The following is a 19,965-nucleotide window of genomic DNA, read 5'->3' on the forward strand; positions in this document are numbered from 1 at the left end:
TCTTAAACCACTGCAGTCCATGTGGGGTAGGTATACCCACAGTGCTGTTAGGAAGGAAGTTCCAGGATTTTGACCCAGCGACAGTGAAGGAACAGCGATATAGTTCCAAGTCAGGATGGTGTGTGACTTGGAGGGGGACTTGCAGGTGGTGGTGCTCCCATGCATTTGCTGCCATTGTCCTTCTAGTTGGTAGAGGTCACAGGTTTGGAAGGTGCTGTCTAAGGATCCTTGGTGCGTTGCTGCAGTGCATTTTGTATATGGTACACACTACTGCCACTGTGCGTCGATGGTGGAGGGAGTGAATGTTTGTGGATGGGGTGCTAATCAATTGGGTTGCTTTGTCCTGGATGGTGTCGAGCTTCTTGAGTGTTGTTGGAGCTGCACCCATCCAGGCAAGTGGAGAGTATTCCATCACACTCCTGACCTGCTCTTGTAGCCACGGTATTTATATGGTTACTCTAGTTCATTTTCTGGTCAATGGTAACCCCTAGGATGTTGCTCGTGGGGGATTCAGTGATTGTAATGCCATTGAATGTCAAGGGGAGATGTTTAGAGTCTCTAATGCTAAACAGAAAAGATAAGCAATGCTTACTAGTTGTTGTTGCATTAATACTTTTTCATGTCAACAGAATTCAAAGTAACGAATTTCGAAAAATGAGACATTTACAGTATTTGCTGCATATTTGGCCCAATCTGCTCTGTTAAAGGAAAACATCCTAAAGACAAATAATACAAATGCCAGGACAATTACACTAAAGAAGGGGTGAAAGAATTTTTGCATGTTTACCCTTCACAGTCAATGAATTACTTTTGAAATATAATCACACAAGATCCCACAAAACACAATCTGATAAATGACAATAAATGATGCTGCTCGAGGGTTAAACAGGTTATCAGGAACAGAATAAAAACAGAAAGTGGCTCCATAGTTTAGCAATGCCTGCCTCGAAATACTCCTCCAGGCTGCAAGGGAAATTCAGGAGGTCCTCTTCCTGGAAATGGCAAGAGGTCCTCCCATTTGACGAAGCAAGCCTGGATGGAGATTGCTGAGCAGGTCACTCCCCCAGAACTGAGTACAGTGGTGCAAGAGATTCAACAACCTCCTGCATCTGCCAAGGTGAGTGCTCCACAGCTCTCTTTAGTGATTGCATTTGACTACACAGGAGGAAGTGGGACATGGGGAGGGAAGCACTACAACAGTACTGGCAGAGGGGGTGAGGTAACGCCTCAGCCTGACAGAGGCATGCTGCATTTCAGTCACAGGCCACCTTCTTTCCCAACTCACGCCCATTAACTACCCTGAGAGAGAACGGGAGCATGAGCTATATTGGCTACCCTAATAAGGGTCAAGGGGCTGACACTAGCAGGACTGTCATGTTGATCTCTGCTAAGTATGACTATCTCCCTCTTTCCCTTTGCAGGACAAGAGGACCCATAACAGCAGGGAGACAGCCCAGACTGGCGGAGGCATCCCAGATCTTCGGCTTCTCTCTACAGCAGAGGACGAGGCACTAGAATTGGCAGGGACCCAGAGTGGCCACTCCATATCAGGTGGACAGACTGGAATCTTCACACAGAGAGTGAGAATTGCCTTCCATCGACATACAGTTCACTTCTGGAGACCCACATCATGTATCATTGACCTGATGAGATCTTCACAGCCTAACCCACACATGTTTGTATCCTGTCATGCAGGAGACTCAACCAGAAGCAGGACAGCTGTCCACATCTGAGGAGGAGGAGCACTCAGAGAATGCACTGTCTCATGACTTTCCTGCGCGTTCCACCAGCGCAGATACTTTCACCTCGGTGGGTTTACGTTCAGCTTTAGAATACGTCACAAGCTGAGTTACAAAAACGGCATGGAAAAATGTTAAATGTGAGGTATGTCATGTAATTTCAATTTTTTTTCCCGCTTCCAATTTTCTATTTGCCTTTGAGCTTGATCCCAGACATAAGCCTGTTCTGGTCAAGTGAAGAGGGGTTGAAGGGCTTCCGTCTTTTCCCTCTCCTTGTTCAACCACAAACAGTTTAATTATTTCTTAAAGTGGATGTACTGGCCAATTCAGTAGGTGGTTGATTACTTACTTGCTATGGTCATAACAAGAACCAATCAGACAGATTTTCTTGCATTTACAAAGAAAGAGGTTAACTTTATTCAACTTAAACTAAAGTAATAAAATAATGAACAACAAGCCAACTTTCACTCTCACATGCACACTACAGGTTTACACACATACAAATAGGTTACAGAGTGGGGAAAGGTAGACTGGTTGAGTTAGAGTACTTAACAAAGGTATACAGTCTGTGAAGTTTGGTGATTCCGCTGACTTCAACTGACTTCAATGGCCCTGAGGCTTTTAGTTTGAAGAGGTAGATGACTGGTTCGGTGAGTCTCTTTGGATGATGTTGATGATTTCCTCCAACAGGGTTTCTGATTGTAGCCAGAGTATGCAAAGATGGCCAGTCAACAAGCAGGATTTAAAAACTTTGAAGCTGGAATTGAGTGAGAGAGAGAGAGAGAGAGAGAGAGACCCATACTTAGGGTCTGCTCATGTCAGAGTCCATTTGCTTCTCCTCTGCTGCAATGAATAACACCAGTTTAAAACCACAGATGGGGAGGGGCTTGTCACATGACAGTCACTCAGTGATTCAAACATAGCAATTAGCAGTATTTCTTCTTGCTGAGAGAACAGGTAGTTCCTTTAAACTTTCTGGGTCTTGGTTCTTGCTGGAGACTTAGCAGACATTTTGACTCTCCCCTCACAAGTGCAGTGCATGATACAGTATTGCAAATTAGGCGATCATCTTAAACTGAAAGCATAACATTGCTGGCAGCTTGTCTTTTTCAAATGCCTTTAAAAAAATATAAATTTAGATCTCCAGTCAGTGAATTAAAGAAAATTATCATGCAACAAAACACATTGAGGGTACCACACTTGTAAACATATAAGAAAAACACCTAGAGACACATGGGGGATCATGGGTATTTGCAATTTGACATGTGTTGCAGTTTTTTGTTCAAGCCATTAACTTTCAATGCGTAAAAATGATTATTCTATCATGCATTAATTGTAAGCTGCTGACTTCACTCTTCTCCTTGGTAAAATCCCAATTTAGTCACAGTCCTCATTTGAATGTGACCACCCATGGGCACTAGCAGATGGTTCAGCTAGGCACTAGGCATGGAACACAAACGGAAAGGATGTGACAGACTGCATGCATTGAGGTGAGTCTTTATTGTTTTTTCTCTGAGTGACCATCAGGGTGGCTGGAAGCGGGTAACTATCAGATTATTTTTTGCCTCCTTGGCCCGTTGCTCAATCTGACTGGCCTCTGGTGCAAGGTCTTCAATATCCAGTGTTCCTTGCTCATCTCCCTCCTCCGCATCCTCCTCATCGGTGGAGGAGTGTCACTCAGTCATGTCATCCTCATGCAAGGCTTCTGCTCTCTGCAGTGCTAGATTGCGCAGAGCACAGCAGACCACATGATATGTGAAACCCTCGCTTGGGCATACTGTAGGGCTCCACTGGATCGATCATAGCTGCTTAGGTGGTGTCATGGCAAGTGTTGTACTTCTCCGCCACTGTATTGCGAGGATTCCTCACAGGCGTGAGTAGCCATGTCTTCAATGGGTAGCCCTTGTCCATGAGAATCTATCCGTGAAAGCGAGCAGGGATCCTGAAAAGCTGTGGACTGTCGAAGTATGTAGGCATTGTGGCTGCTTCCCAGGAGATGGGCGCACACCTGCAGGAAACACTTTCAGTTGTTGCAAACCAGTTGAACATTGACTGAATGGAAGCTGTTCCTGTTGATGAAGGCAGCTGGCTGGTCTGTTAGAGGCTGAATAACCACATGCGTGCAATCTATCACACCTTGTACCCAGGGGAATCCAGTGATGGCCCTGAATCTGATGGCCCTCTCAGCCCGACTGTTAGTGTCAGTCCAGTTACACAAATAGTCACTGGCACTCCATCTCTGGCAATGGTGTCAGCTGCCTGTGCACGAGTGCTGGTGCCATTTTTAAAGGGCAGTGAGCTCTTCTGACAAATTAACATTTTTCAGAAAGATTCCCCAAAATTAAATAAATAAATTTGTAATGCCCCTTTTCCAACCCCACCACCTCCCCCCACCCCCGCCGATAACAATTACAATAACTATTTGCCCTTTCCCCCTACAAAACATTTACCTTTTACATCTGACCTTCCTCCCCGCAAACTGCACAATGTTTAAGGTTCAACCCTTCCCACCATCCCCTACACCCATTACCTTTATTTGACCCTGTTCCCCCCCCCACCACCGCACTGAAAAACGTACTTCCTGCCCGCTCCCCACCAGTGTAGTGCTACCTTTCCCTGGACGAGGAGCTGAAGATCACGGCGGGCCCTCAAGATTGGAGGTAGGTGTATTTAAATTATTAATGTTATTGATTTGCATATTTAAATTGTAGTCCCATCACCCAGCGGCGGGGGGGCTGCCACAGACCCTTGCCACCGTCGGGAGGATCAGCCGGGCCCTGCCGGTGTCAGGGTCCATGGCAGCCTTCTTCCAGAGCCATCTTCAGGCACCCCGCCACCCCCCGCCCCCAGACACAGATCATGACGTCGAGGGTTTGTTAAAATCCAGCTCCCTGTGTGCAATGCCCTGACAGCAGCAAAATATAGACAGTGGCCACGTAACTGACAAGTACTATGCTAGAGGCAAGATTTGAGACACGATGAAGAAAGTATCATGCATGCAAAGGAACACTTTGAACCTCCATGTACGTGTTTTAACTTATTTGTACTTAGTGTCTGAATTAGGTAAAATAGAGATATTCAATTTATTATTACTAATTGACACAATTTAGGTCAAGTTAGGTTTGTAGTCTAACCTGGCACTCTTTTTAAAAAAAAAAATGTTTTCTGGAAACCAAAAGGTTTTCCACCAGTGCAGGTTTCATTCACTGAATTGCCCATCATTATATCTGAAATCTCCTATCTCCATTACCCTTTTGAATGTAGGGTCATAGTTCACCAACACACCCCCAATATTCACTAAATCTATGTGGACATATTTACTGTCTCCAATGTCAGTCTAATTTTTCTGAATTACACATCATTGTGACAGCCTTATACTTGATCAAATGCACTTCACATTGCCCAACATAGTCACCAAAATACCTGCAAATGTAACCAAAAATGTATTCTTTAATAATACAAACAAAAAATGCTGGAAATAATCAGCAGATCTGGCAACATTGGTGGAGAGTGAAGCAGAGTTAACGTTTCAGGTCAGTGACCTTTCATCAGATCTGGCAAAGGTTAGAAATGTAATAGGTTTTAAGCAAATAAAGCGGGGGTGGGGCAAGAGATAACAAAAGGGAAGGTGTTGATAGGACAGAGGGTCACAGAAAATAACTGACAAGAAGGTCATGGAGCAAAGGGTGTGTTAATGGTGTGGTGAAAGACAAAATGTTAGTGCAGAGAGGGTGTTAAATGACCGAATAATGAACAGCCCTGGCCAAGAGCACAAACACGAAAAAAACAGTGGGCAGGCATATGGTCAAAAAATGAATGATGAAACAAACTAGAATAAAAAAAAAGTTAAAAAGAAAAAAGAAAAAGAAAAAGAAAAAAGGGGAGCCCGTCATGCTGTGAAATTATTGAACTCAATGTTCAGTCCGGTTGTAGCTTGCCTAAATCGGTAAATGAGATGGTGTTCCTCGAGCTTGTGTTGATATTCACTGAAACACTGCAGCAAGTCCAGGACGGAGATGTGGGCATGAGAGCAGGGGGGAGTGTTGAAATGGCAGGCGACAGGAACCTTGGGGTCATGTTTGCAGACTGAGCAAAGGTGTTCCGCAAAGCGGTCACCCAGTCTGTGTTTGATCTCCCCAATGTAGAGGAGACCGCATTGTGAGCAGCGAATATAGTATACAAAATTGAAAGAAGTACAAGTAAATCGCTGCTTCACCTGAAAGGAGTGTTTGCGGCTTTGGATAGTGAGGAGAGCGGAGGTAAAAGGGCAGATATTACACCTCCTGTGATTTCATGGGAAGGTGCCGTGGGAAGGGGATGAGGTGGTGAGGGTAATGGAGGAGTGGACCAGGGTGTCACAGAGGAAATGATCTCTTCGGAATGCTGACAGGGGAAGGGAGGGGAAGATGTATTTGGTAGCGGCATCACACTGGACATGGCGGAAATGGCGGAGGATCATGCTTTGGATGTGAAGGCTGGTGGAGTGGAATGTGAGGACAAGGGGAACCCTGTTGCGGTTCTAGGAGGGAAGGGAAGGTTAGAGGTATGGGAAATGGGCCGGACACGGTTGAAGGCCCTGTTAACCACAGTGGGGGGGAATCCTCAGTTGAGGAAAAAGAAAGACATATCAGGAGCGCTGTTGTGGAAGGTTGCATCATCAGAGTAGATGGATCGGAGACGGAGAAACTGGGAGAATGGAATGGAGTCCTTACAAGAGGCAGGGTGTGAAGAAGTGTAGTCGAGGTAGCTGTGGGAGTCGGTGGGCTTATAATGAATATTAGTGGACAGCCTATCCCCAGAGATGGAGACAGAGAAGTTGAGGAAGGGAAGGGAAGTGTCAGAGATGGACCATGTAAAGGTGAGAGAAGGTTGGAAATTGGAAGCAAAGTTAATAAAGTTTTCCAGTTCAGGTGGGAGCAGGAAATGGCACTGATACAGTCATCAATGTACCGGAAAAAGATTTGGGGGAGGAGGCCTGAGTAGGACTGGAACAAGGAATGTTCGACATATCCCACAAAAAGACAGGCATAACTAGGACCCATGCGGGTACCTATAGCAACACCTTTTACTTGAAGGAAGTGAGTGGAGTTGAAGGAGAAGTTGTTCAATGTGAGAACAAGTTCAGCCAGGCGGAGGAGAGTAGTGGTGGATGGGGACTGGTTGGCCCTCAAGGAAGAAGCGGAGAGCCCTCAAACCATCCTGGTGGGGGATGGAAGTGTAGAGAGATTGGACGTCCATAGCGAAGAGGTGGCAGTTAGGGCCAGGAAACTGGAAATTGTCAAAATGATGTAGGGCATCAGAAGAGTCACGGATGTAGGTGGGAAGAGACTGGACCAGGGGAGAAAAGATAGAGTCAAGACAGGAAGAAATAAGTTCAGTTGGGCAGGAACAGGCTGAAATGATGGGTCTGCCGGCACAGTCCTATTTGTGGATTTTAGGAAGGAGATAGAAGTGGGCTGTCCGAGGTTGCGGGGCTATGAGGTTGGAAGCTGTGGAGGGAAGATCTCTGGAGGAGATGAGGCCAGTGACAGTCCTGTGGACAGTAGACTGATGTTTGGTGGTGGGATCACGGTCCGGGGGAGGTAGGAAGAATTGTCTGAGAGTTGACGCTCAGCCTCTGCACCACCCTTGTCTGTAGGTTTGATCACAATGTTGAGGTTAGACCTGAGAGAACAGAGTGCAGCAAGTTCAGATGGAGACAGGTTAGAGTGAGTGAGGGGGGCAGAGATATTGAGATGGCCGATGTCTTGCCGACAGTTTTCAATGAAAAGATCAAGAGCGGGTAAGAAGCCAGAGGGAGGGGTCCAGCTGGAGGGAGAATGCTGGAGGTGGGTGAATGGATCTGCTGGTTGTGGGGAGGACTCCTGGTCAAAGAAGTGAGCCCGGAGGTGAAGGCGAGTGCAGAAGAGCTTAACGTCATGCTGAGTGTGAAATTCATTGAGGTGGGGACGTAAGAGGATAAAACTGAGTCCTTTGCTCAGTACAGAATGTTCAGAATCAGAGAGGGGAATGTCAGAGGGTATAGTGAATACAAGGCAAGGGGTCAGATCAGAAGGGATGGGGTCAGAGGGAAGTGAAGGGGGAGAAGGATCTGGAGGGGCCTTAGTCCCCATCAGCTGCTGGAGCTTGCATATCTTAATCCCTGAAAGGAAGAAAAAACGTTTTTTTTTACTGTGTCGGATAAGACGAAGGAGGAAATGAAACTGCGGAGCAGAACAGCTTTGCGATAAGGTGAGGCTGTGCTTCTGGAGAGAGAGGTCCAGTGTCTACATGTGGAGGCGCATGGCACTGAGTGTGGATCTCAGGATCCAGCAAGAACAGCAGTCCAAGGAACATTGTATTTCTCGTATTCTTTAACGTTCAGTCTCCAATACCTAATTGAGTGTCTGTAAAAAGCACATCTGATTGCATAGAGATATGTACAATAAAATTGCTTTGGCCCTTTAAGAAAAGAGTAGCCATGTGTCTGTGTGGGGGCGGGGGGGGCATGGGGGTGGTGGTGGGGGGTGTCCCATTTCAGCAGACTAGCTGAGATTGAATCTGAGAGGGACAGTTGCCATACAGAGTGGGGAAAAGGCCAAGTTTCTGTCTCTTTCAATATGGCATGAAGCCAGGCATTTGGTGAAAAGAGCAGCCTTGTTGAAAAAGATTCTGGAAGCAGCAACTAAGAGAATGAAGAAACTGTGTGTTCAGACAGAAAAATATAAAACTCAATTTTTGTTTAATATTATGAAGCTGTTCATTTTGATTAAAAAGCTCTGGATTGGCTAAGTCTTTAAGTGTAGTAGTGAAAAAAGCACTGCTGAAATAGCACATGAAAACCATTTAAATTACTTTTAGAAATGCTGACATATTCAGACTGATTATGAATTGGAAATAAAAGCAACATATTCTACTGGATTTTCCTTCAAATTACTGAACATTTTTGGATTGTTTTGGGGCACTAAACTAAGTAAGATGTGATGATAAACTGTCTCAAATATGTCAGAAAAACTACACCCATGTTGTCTTCTAAACAAACCACCTGTTGTATCTGCTGAGAGGCTGTCCATTGCATGTAGACAACTGGGTGTGTCTAACTCCACCCCCCACCCCCCACCACCCCCCCAACCCCCAACAGTGCCATTTTCCTCAACTTCTGCCCTAATGATTACCATTCCTTTATCAGTGGCAGTATCAGCAGAATAATGGTATTCCTAAGATGGATACTACATTGAAAAGGCCAGTTTGTTTGCTGGAGCTGAAAGTTTGTGTTACTTTGTCCGCATATTGATTTTAGCTGTTAGGCACTCTGGTGCTTCTGTTCAGACTTTTTCAGCTCTGTTTAGTTAGTTGCTCAAGAAGTACAATTTTAGACAGGGAGATGGATTTCCCAATGGAAATCTTGGCCGGGATTTTACGGTAGGCGGATGGGAGCCAGCCACTGACTGAAAAATTGGTGGTGAACCCGCATCCGCCTTGCATGGGGATCCAACCCGTATTTTGCTGGTCCCCGGGCTTCAACTGATGTGAGGCAAGACTTCCACCCACTTGAGGTAGGAAGTCTGCCTAATAGAGCTGCCGGCCAATCAGCGGGCTGGCCACTGCTGGGACTGTAGGCCAGCATGACGAGAGGGTGTCTGGGAACCGGGACGGCAGGTAAGTTTTGGTTGCCTCGCCGAGGGTAATCGGTCGGGCCTCAGTGAGGCAAGGGTGGTCGGTTGGGGGGATGGGGGGTGCGTATTGGGTGTTGGGGGTCTTTGCGGTAGCGGGGCAGCCCTCCATCGGGCACAAGGTGCCCAATTATGAGGGCCACCCCGGAACGCTCGGAAGCCGCCTGGTTTTGTCAGATGGCTTCTTTGGTCCTCGGCCGCCCGACAAACCACACGTAAAATCTGCGTGGAGGTGGGCGAAGGCCCTTAAATGGTTGTTAAGTGGCCACTTAAGGGCTTTGACTGACCTGGGGCCATTTTTCGCCCCTGCCACCCTACGTAAAGTAGCGGCGGCGCCTCCCGCTCCATTTTATGCTACCCCCCTGCCACCATCCGGCTCGTTGGGGTGGCGTTAAATTCCAACCCTTGTTATTCTTATGGTTTGAGAAGAAGGAAGATGAAATGGAATAGCTAGATTGAAAACACTTAGAGTGAGGCATCACAGAAAACATTTGCTCCCTACACAAAGATACTCACTTGCCAGGATTTCTTACTTAGATTTCTCAGCATGTCACTTCCTGAGAAGGCTGTGCTTCCTACCCAGAGGCTATTGAGGAGTTATGCCAACAACTGGCTGAAGACCTGCAGTCCACTTCCAACAAGAACACAGCAGTGAAAGTCACCAATGCCTTGAATATATTTCCTACTGCATTCTTTACTACTGCAGGTGTATTGTTCCTTTAAATGACCTGTATTTTCAGCCTAGCAGAGCCCTGTGTGGAAGGCTATGTGAGTTCAGATGTTGTTGACTGTTTCAGAGGGTTCCATTTTGCATAAGTGAATCGCCTTGACACCCACGTGATAATAAAGGGCTGGAGGTTTGCCCCCATATGGGGACAAGAATGGAGGCGGGCAGGGGAGGCATAAATACGCACCACCGGCTGGTGTGTCGGTTTGCCAGCCCCATCCTGCCCCCAGACTATTTTACCTGAGATCATTCTTCCCACAATGGTGGCCTGGCAGCTTTGATCAATTTTTAATTGAAAAGTTTGGAAAGTGCTGAGAGGGCGACTCAAAGTGGAGGCACCCTCTTTCCCTCTTACCTGAAATGGCAGGCTTCATCTCCTTCCATGCCGGAGGACCCCCTATTGGCCCTCCAGTTTCTAAAGCCTGTCCACCGTACTTAATTGAATGGTGAGTGTGCCTTCTGGCCACTAATTGGACAATTCAGAGAAAATCACTGCTGGGTGATTGTTCCCCACACAGTGCGGGGTTGGGATCTACATTTTACCCCGATGTCAGCATCCTGACCCAAAACCCAAACTCCTGCCCAAAGATTCTGAAAAGCAAGGAGGTGAACGAAGCCTCAATCATTGGTATGGCATTTGGTACGGGATGTGGACTGGTAACAGTGCCTTAACTTATACAAGCACGGGAACAAGACTAAACAATTCAGTCCTTCAAGCCTTTTCTGTCATCCAATTAGATCATGGCTGATCTGTACTTCAACTTCATTTACCCACCTTTGATACTTATTCCTTGCTAATCTTAACTAACAATAATCTATTGATCACAGAGTTGACAATTACAATTGACCAGCATCCACAGGCTTTTTGAGGAGGAAGTCAGGGTTTTCACTTTCCTTTGTGTGAAAAGTCCTTCCTGATTCTCTTCTAATAGGCCTGTAGCTAATTTTAATATTATGCTCCCTTATTTTGGATTTCCCCACCAGATGAAATAGTTTCTCTGCATCTATCCAATTGAATCCCTTTATTATTTTACAAATATTGATTAGATCACCTCATAACTTTCTAAACTTAAAGGAATACAACTGTATTTGTGCCACATAATTTAGTCCTTTAAGTTCTGATAATATTTTTGTGAAGCTGCACTATTGCCCTGCAAGGTATATATCATTCTTCAGGCTCAGTGGCTAAAACTAAACACAGTACTCTGAACTCTATACAATTGAAGTATCACTTCCTCACTCCTTGAGATAATGGCCAATATTCAATTTGCTTTTTTAAATCCTTTTTGTACCTATGCACTGGCTTTCAGTGATGTGCATACATGAACACTCAAGTTGCTTTGCACCTGCACAGCTCACAGTCGATCAGCATTCAGGAAATATTCCAATTTGTCTATCATGGATCCAAAGTAGATGGCTTTACATTGAACTCCATCAACCATAGTCTTCCCCACTTAGTCTTGACTATCCTTGTAAGATGAATAAACTTCTTGTTCTTTGTGGCAATTTTTGGGGTGGTGAAAGTTGCAATCACTGCTTCAATGGCTTGAAGCACCTTCTTATGGAATTCCTGCCCTCAATTGATCGTTCTTGCCCTGATTTTAGGCAGCAACAACTCTGCAAATGTATCTGAGAATGGAACCCCTTCCTACTGCTTGCTCATATGTCTTGCACTGCACTTAACTAGCTGCAGTCTTTTGAAAGTTGCAACAAGACTCAATTTCCATCCCTCCCAGTGGTAATCCAATGAGAAACATTATTACCTTTCCCAACCTACCTGCATTGCTAATGACGGCACTGGGTGGAAAGTCCAGTGAATCAGTGTTGAAGTATCACTGAAAATCCAACCCATCACTGACTTAATAACAGGAGGAGAATCAAGCTCATTTTGACATTAATTATGACTGCTGTGTTTTGAATGGATTGTATTTAAATGATCAAATTAGGAGGTTCTGTACCATGAGTGGCGGGATTGAAGAGGACAATGATGGAAACGTTTTCTTCTTGTACGGTTGTGAAAGCAAATATATAGAATGGTGAAAGGTTACTTGGTTCATGAAACACATTACTTCCAGGGACCATGAACTATTTGCATTGCCTTGGCCTCTTAACTTACTTATACTTCCAGAGGGAGATAATCAAGCACAGTTAAAGCTCCCAAAAAGCTTAAAACCGTGAACTTCCTCCAGATAATATTACCATGTCCTGAAAAACATGCCTGTTAATGTTTCATAAGCCATTAATATTCTCTGGTTAAATTTATCCTTATTAACCAAAATCCCACTTAGAACCCAATAATCATTTTTAAAAAGAGTTAATTGAATTGGTACAAATTTGTAGGAAGATTATTTCCACACATCAAACTCTCTGGGTAAAAGTCCTACAAATTTCTCGACTTGCACAAATGCTTTCGAGTCACTTAGACTTCAATTTAACTGGGGAGGATGCATTCAAGACAAGCAGGGGTGTAGGTGGGAGGGAAACCCTCACAGAGATCTTAGCATAAGGCCCGGGCTGTTTTAACTCACAGGCCTCATTTAAATAATCTAATATTTCTGCGATCCTCCGATTCTGACTGCTTGTGTGTCTCTGATGGGAATCGCTCCACCAGTGGCAGCCTATGCCGTCAGCTGCCTAGGCCATAAACTCTGGAATTCCCTCACTAAGCCCCTCTGCCAGAAATTGGTGGAAATATTCAGCAAGTCGGGCAGCATCTTTGGAGAGAGAAACAGAGTTAACATTTCAGTCTATGACCTTTCATCAGAGCTATATAAATGCAAGTTGCTGTTACTGAAACCGTAGGACTGGGGCCAATAGGTTGGAGCAGGAAATCAGGTTGAGGGCCTTCGGACACCGAGGACCCAAGGGAAATGTCCTTGGCATTAAATTGGCTTTAGACAAGGCTATTGGCACCCGATGCCAGTGCTAAGAGGGAGAGGCAAGGCCGGGCTGCGGGAGCCCAAGGACTCCTTGTGGATGAAGGGCGGAGCTCACAAGGATTTCACAAAAAGGTTATTTTTTTAAGCTCACCTTGGGCTCTTTTAGCCAGCCTGAGCTTCCTGCCAGGTTCTTTGGTGGTTTTACATCGAGTCAGCCTCCCCCTCAGACATTCTGAAAATCATGTCATGGCTCCAATGGCGTTACAGGCCACAACTTTTGAATTTAAATGAGGCCCTTGATTGCCAGCAGCAGGTGGCTCAGCTGAATTTAAAGTTGGCAAAGATACAATGTTGCTGGATGGGAAAAAACAGGTACCGAGTAAACATGGATTTCTGCCAAAGTTTAAGTGGTCGATTAGGAATATGCCTGCGGACTTTCCCAGTGACTTTTCCAAATGTGGCCTCGCCAATGAATCATCTGTTTAGATTTGAAATAAAATGCTCTTGAGAAACCTCTGAGGGCTCAATGTGCTTTGTTATCGAAAGCTTCACATTAACTGGATAGTCTTAGTACGTGATCAACAATCATTCCAATTCCATTTCCATTGCTGCCATTGTCAATGGAACCCCCTTCATTGTACGGACTGGATCCTCAAATTTCTCCCCACTAAATTCCATTTGCCATTCTTTGATATGCTGCCTAATTTGCCCAAGTAAGTAAATTAATAACTTAATTTTATGTTTCAACCTCTAGCTACCCTCATTCAATTTGTCATAGAATCATAGGGTGGAATCTTTCACTCTTTGCAAAATTTCAGGCATCAAGATCATTTCAGGGTCCCGATCCCACGTAGGTCAGAGGTGCGCTGACAGTTGGAATCTTCCACAGGTTGGCCAATTAACAGGCCACCTCTGCGTTCGCCGTCCAATTAAGGGAGGTGGGAGGGGGGGGTGGCGGTTCCCGAAGTGGGAGGCCCAATAGGAAGGCCTATAGCACTTGTCGGACATCAGCGGCAGAGAAGGCTCACGAGGGCACCTCAAAATGGACGCACCCTCGACAGTCTGATTAGTATTTGAAGAAACGGAAGGCCCACAGCTTGTAGGACCATCAGCATGAAGGGGAGACCCCTCCGCAGGTTATGAGTTAAAGGTTGCCTGGCCTAATCGTTGTTCACAAAGCTCTGCTTCGGAGCAAGTAGGGACTGCAAACTTTAGAAGAAATACCTAGCTTCTTTGTAGTAATGAAAGTGTTTACCTTGACATTGTTGCTATTTAACTTTAGTCGAATAAGGCTAAATAAGGCTGTAGCCTTTGCACTTTTGCGGCAGATTCATGAGGCCAGTGACAGGAGGCCTCAGTGGCCCTCCTGCCTGCCGCAGGGAGGCTGCCACCAAGCTGCTGGTGGCCTCCCGACTCAGTAGAGGGACAGTCCAAACCCAGGAAGATCCCGGCGGTGTCAGCAACATGCCTCCAATTGGCCTCTTAATTGGCCTAATTGGTTACCCGCCACTGCCGGGTGATTAGCCACTGCCGACCTGACACGCATGTTTCAAATTTTGCTCCTGGCAGCCCCCCCCACCCCCCCCCCCAACTCCAAACCCACCTCCATGGGGCCAGAAACATTCTGCTCATAGAATCCTACAGCACAGAAAGAGGTTAGTCAGCAGGTTGTCCCTATGCCAGCTCATTCAAAGAGCCATTCAATTAGTCCCATTCCCCAGTTTTTTCCCCATAACTCTGCAAATTAGTCTTCTTGTGATACATTTCTAATGGCCCTTTAAAAGTTATTATGGAAGCTGGTTCCACCACACTTGCAACTAAGAATATAAGAACATAGGAAATAGGAGCTGGAGGAGACCAGTGGCCATTCGAGCTTGCTGCACCATTTAATATCATGGCTGATCTTCTACCTCAACTCCACCATTCTGCACCATCCCCATATCCCTTGATTCCCTTGGTATCCAAAAATGTATCATTCTCTGTCTTAAATATACTTAACAGTTGATCATCGATAGCACTCTGGAGTAGAAAATTCCAAAGACTTCACCATTTGAGTGAAGAAATTTCACCTCATCTCAGTCAAAAATGGCCAACCTCTAATTCTGATATAGTGACCCCCCAGCTCTAGATTCCCCAGCCAGGGGAAACACTTCCAGCATCAACCCTATCAAGGCCCTTAACAATATTATGTGTTTCAATGAGATCACCTCTCAATGTTCTAAACACTGGGGAATACAGGCCTAATCTATTCAATCTCTACTTACTAGATAATTCTCTCATCCCAAGAATCAGTCTAGTGAACCTTTGTTGCACTCCTTCCTTAGGTAAGGAGACCAAAACTGTACATGTGTGGTCTCACCAGGCCCTATATACCTGCAACAAGACTTCTTTACTCTTATACTCCAATCCCTTTATAACAAAGGCTAATACACCATTTGCTTTCCTAATTGCTTACTGTACCTGCACGTTAACATTCTGTGATTCGTGGACGAGGTCCCTCTGAATACCAACATTCCCCAGTATCTTAGCATTTAAAAATGGTTTTGCTTTTCTATTTTTCCTACCAGTGTGGATAACTTCACACTTCTCCACATTATTTCTTGCCCACTCACTTAACCTGTCCATATCCCTTTGTAGCCTCTTTGCATCTTCCTCACTGCTTACTTTTCTGACTAGCTTTGTATTGTCAGCAAACTTGGATACATTATGCTCGGTTCCCTCATCTAAGTCAATCATAACATATTGTAAATAGCTGAAGCCAAGAACTGATCTTTGCAGTACCCCACTAGTTACAGCCTGCCAACCCAAAAATGACCCATTTATTTTCTGTTTTCTGTCCATTAATCAATCCTCAAGAGGAGTAAATTCTTGGGATTTAGATTTGTTCCCTGTTCATACTGCACTGAGAAAACAAAATCAGTTTTGCCTCAGAATTTACATAATTTCTCAGGGCCAATTCTTTTCTTAATTCTCAGGGTACTGTGGTTTATTGCTGAAATGTATTTATTTTACATGAGGGAGTGTTGAAAGTGCAGCCGAAAACTGTTCCACTTATATTACATATTACACTGCAGAATACAGTGGAAAAAGTGAGGGTAAATTATTTTAAAATTTGACATGGAAAAGGTTCAATTTGGCTTGATTTTGGGAAAGGGTCAAAGAACCTATTATTTGCTTCAAAAGTAACTCATATAATTGTCAAAACTGAAAAATCTATAAATGACAAGAAATCATCTCCTACAATAAAAGCTTTTTCAACATTAGCCAATATTAAACAAAGCAATTTTTCTTTACACTGGCTATAACAGCACTTGATGTCATTCTGATAAGTGCCAACAATAAAAGTTTACATGCACATGCATTCAGTTTGTAATTAGAAGGCAGATGTTCAAACTTCTTAAATTACTTATATGACCAAGAATTAAAATACTATAATATATTGCATTATGTAAGTTGTAAAGCAGGAAATTGAATGCAATAAATAATAATGTTTCATTATGTTTCATTGTTTATCATACATTTCCTAAACAATAAAGGTAAAGGTCTTAAATATGAGCTTGGCCTGAATTTGACAATTAATGATATTTGTATTGTTCATTTGTTCGGCTAACTTTGACTTTGTGGAGTAGTGTGAAATGGGTGATAGCAGTTCTTTTGACGTCTCTCTGGTTCTTATTTCCATTCAAAAATTGCATACAATTTGAGTCATGATTTTCCATTCCATCTTAGTGACTCTCTTCTGCAACACCTTCATGGCCTTGACATCTTTCCTAAAGCAAGCCAGCAAAAACTCGGGAATTCCATTCCTCCTTGAGGCAAAATTCTGGTGTAATAGACGTGGTTGGCACCAAATAGATTGGAACCCAGAACTATGGGGTTTCTCGTCACTGACCTGAAACGTTAACTCTGCTTCTCTCTCCACAGATGCTGCCAGACCTGCTGAGTATTTCCAGCATTTCTTGTTTTTATTTCAGATTTCCAGCATCTGCAGTACTTTGCTTTTATATTACTATGGGGTTTCTACCCATTTTTCTTTTTTTTATTCTTTTATGCGATGTGAGTGTCACTGGCAAAGCCAGCATTTGTTGCCCAATATTGATTGCCCTTGAGAAAGTGGTGGTGAACTGTCTTCTTGAACCGCGGCAGTCCATGTGGTGTAGGTACACCCACAGTGCTGTTAGGAAGGGAGTTCCAGGTTTTTGACCCCGCAACAGTGAAGGAACGGCGATATAGTTCCACAAAGCCATGGCAAATCCTGCAGCTACCCTCAGGAATACTGGCAGCTATGACTTCAATGGGCTCAGCAATGCCTCTGTCTATGAAGCAGCTATTTCTGCCTTTCTGGACAGCAAGTGGGCTCCACCAAACTGGAATCAAATAGTCATAAATTGTAGTTGCTTCAATTTCCACATAATTTTGAGCCTGACAGTCTAGCAGAAGAGGAGGAAGAAAACATATCTGCCATCTTCAGCCCAACCAGTATTGTAGACTGCCCCTTCCTGGAGCATCAGGGTACTACTCTGAGATCTTACCGATTAAACTAGGAGGGTTGTCTTGCTGCTCCACTATTGGTGCAGGTACCTGCCCTTAATATGTTTATTACCTTTTTATTGGGAATTGGGGTGGGATCAGGATGTCCAAAGTGGCAGGTTAAGCTTCATTCAGTTGCATTTCCACTTGTACCATTCCCCTACTGAAATTTCTACCCAAATATTCTAACCATGGCCAAACCATCCCCCATGTAGGCACACCAGCACTTGCAGAAATGATAGGTAGCATCTAGGTGGGTTCATCCATTCTGGATACATTATCCTAGAATGGCTTCTTTAAGGCAGTGCCACTGAAAGCATGCACCAAATTTGCACATTTGCAGATTTCCCCTGTTCTGTAATTAAAAAGAATTCTGTATGTCACTGACAAATGCTGGTCATGTTTTTTCGACAAAAAGTTTGACCCAGAGGTAGCAACTGAAAACCTTTTTCTAGAATATTCAAGCATGTTATATCATTTATACCCCAATAGTTTTTCTACGCCTGGAGGTAATGCCAGTATAAATTGACCATAAGTATAAAATGTGGTCAATGTTCCCTTTCTCAGGCTCTAGATTCCAATAATCCTCCCATCAAAAGCAAAATAGTCATCATCAGAACACAAAATTAAAGTAAAAAGAATAGATATTTTAGAAAGACAGGTAGAATCTTAAAGAGAGACAAGCAGTTTCAAATTAATGTATAAAATCAAAGATGGCTTCAGGTTTTGTTTCAATTGGAAATTTATTGCAAAGGCCTCCAGTTAGTTGCCAGAAAAGATGCTGCAACAGAGGCTGGCACCAGTACTCAGTGAACTTCAGAGCTCTGGGATCTGTACTGAATTTAAGTATGAGAATTGTTCTTTTCTCTGTTTGTAATTTGTGGCTTCTGACCGAAAGCTCAGAATGCTGCCAAATCTCCAATAGCATTTATTGATAGGTAGGTCAAATCACGCAATTTGTTGTGGGACATGAGACATCAGGGATAATGAGGTGTTCCTTCGTAAAAAAAGCTCTGTTTAACATTTAAAGGCCCAGAAGGCTTGTATGGGTTGTCTCCAAACTTCTCTGATTACTTGAGACAGTTAAATGACATATCTTCAGTATGAGCAGAGGGACATTGATTACATATTCCATATTCTGTAATCTTGTGATTTGCAGTTGATTTATGTTGATGTTAAATGGAGACAATTATATGGACAATATGAAGACAGAGTAAGTGCACTGTAATTAATCTTTCTCAAAAAAACACTGAAAAATAAAAGGAGATGCAATCCAGGTTTTTTAAAGAGTAAAGGGTACTAGGTAATGTGCAACTCGTGAATGCTTTAAAGTGAAGCTATAAAGTTAGATGAAGATATAATTTCAAACTTAGGAAAATGCAAGTGACGTGATAATTAAACAAGAATGAAATTATTTTTGAATATAATCTTATCATGTCATAAGAATATACAAAAAGACAGACAGTAAAACACCAGCTGATCGATCGAGTCTGTCCCATTCAGTCATGCTGCTACAGAGCATCATGCCCTACATAAATTATGCAGTGTAGTTACTGTTGTTATGAGGGTAAACGCATATTTCATACGGCAAATCCCACAAACATCAGCGAGATGAATAACCAGTTGATCTGTTTTTGATAGTGTTAATTGAAGGAGGGATGTTGGTTTGAGAAAACTACTCTTCTTCAGATAGTGCCATGGGATCTTAACATTCGATCAGAACCATCTGGAAGAGTGTCTCATTTGTAGCTCTTGATTTATAGAATAAACTGTCAAAGGGTACAGTAAAAGCTGAGCCGATTGATGTTTTCAGAAAAATTGGAGAGACCTCTGGGGTTTAAGGAATGGGGAAGCCACTCACCTCCAAATAAGGGCTCATTAAGCTCTTTTAGGAGCTTGTTAACGGCCGGGGTGTTCTGGAAGGCAATTTTCAATTCTGATTTTGGCGATCCCGATCTAGTCTGGTGCAAGTTTGTGCACCGCTGTCGGGGTCACCGTGCGGAAAAATAAACTTTATGAGAGAGTCTGATGGAAATAAATTTGAGAGGTCAACTAGCATCGGGTCAAGCACTGTACCTTCACTTGGCCTCCATTGCCAACGTCCATCCTTGTCGCCGTTCTGGCCCTTTCGTGAGCTGCCTACACTCCACGGCAAAGCAGCAGCAACCCATGCTGCTGAAATCCAGGATCAGGATTCTGAAATGCTCAGGGCATTGGGTTCCCAATCCCAGGATGAAAATCCAGCCCCTGATGTCTCAAAACTTTCGTGCATTTGGTTGTCTCCTGAGTTATACTATTACATTTGCATCAATGTGGATAGGAAGGACCATTAACAGAAAGGTCATTAACCAGGGGAATATCTTTAAAGTAATTGCTGGAAGGAGTGGGGGAGAGTTGAGGAGAAATTCTTTCACCCAGAGGGTGGTGGGCATCTGGAA

General features: G+C 44.0%; 1 protein-coding gene across 1 annotated transcript in view; it reads left to right on the forward strand.

The window, feature by feature from the left end:
* The window catches only part of LOC137368793 (uncharacterized), a 55,028-nt gene that overhangs the window by 22,411 nt on the left and 12,652 nt on the right, over positions 1-19,965 (forward strand). Inside the window, exons 5-6 of the mRNA XM_068028998.1 lie at positions 1,422-1,580; positions 1,696-1,884. Coding sequence (XP_067885099.1) covers positions 1,422-1,580; positions 1,696-1,848 — 312 coding nt within the window. The 3' untranslated portion in view covers positions 1,849-1,884. The remainder of the gene's footprint in view (positions 1-1,421; positions 1,581-1,695; positions 1,885-19,965) is intronic.

This window comes from Heterodontus francisci, chromosome 4 (assembly GCF_036365525.1).
Source record: "Heterodontus francisci isolate sHetFra1 chromosome 4, sHetFra1.hap1, whole genome shotgun sequence".
In the NCBI taxonomy this organism is placed as follows: Eukaryota; Metazoa; Chordata; class Chondrichthyes; order Heterodontiformes; family Heterodontidae; genus Heterodontus; species Heterodontus francisci.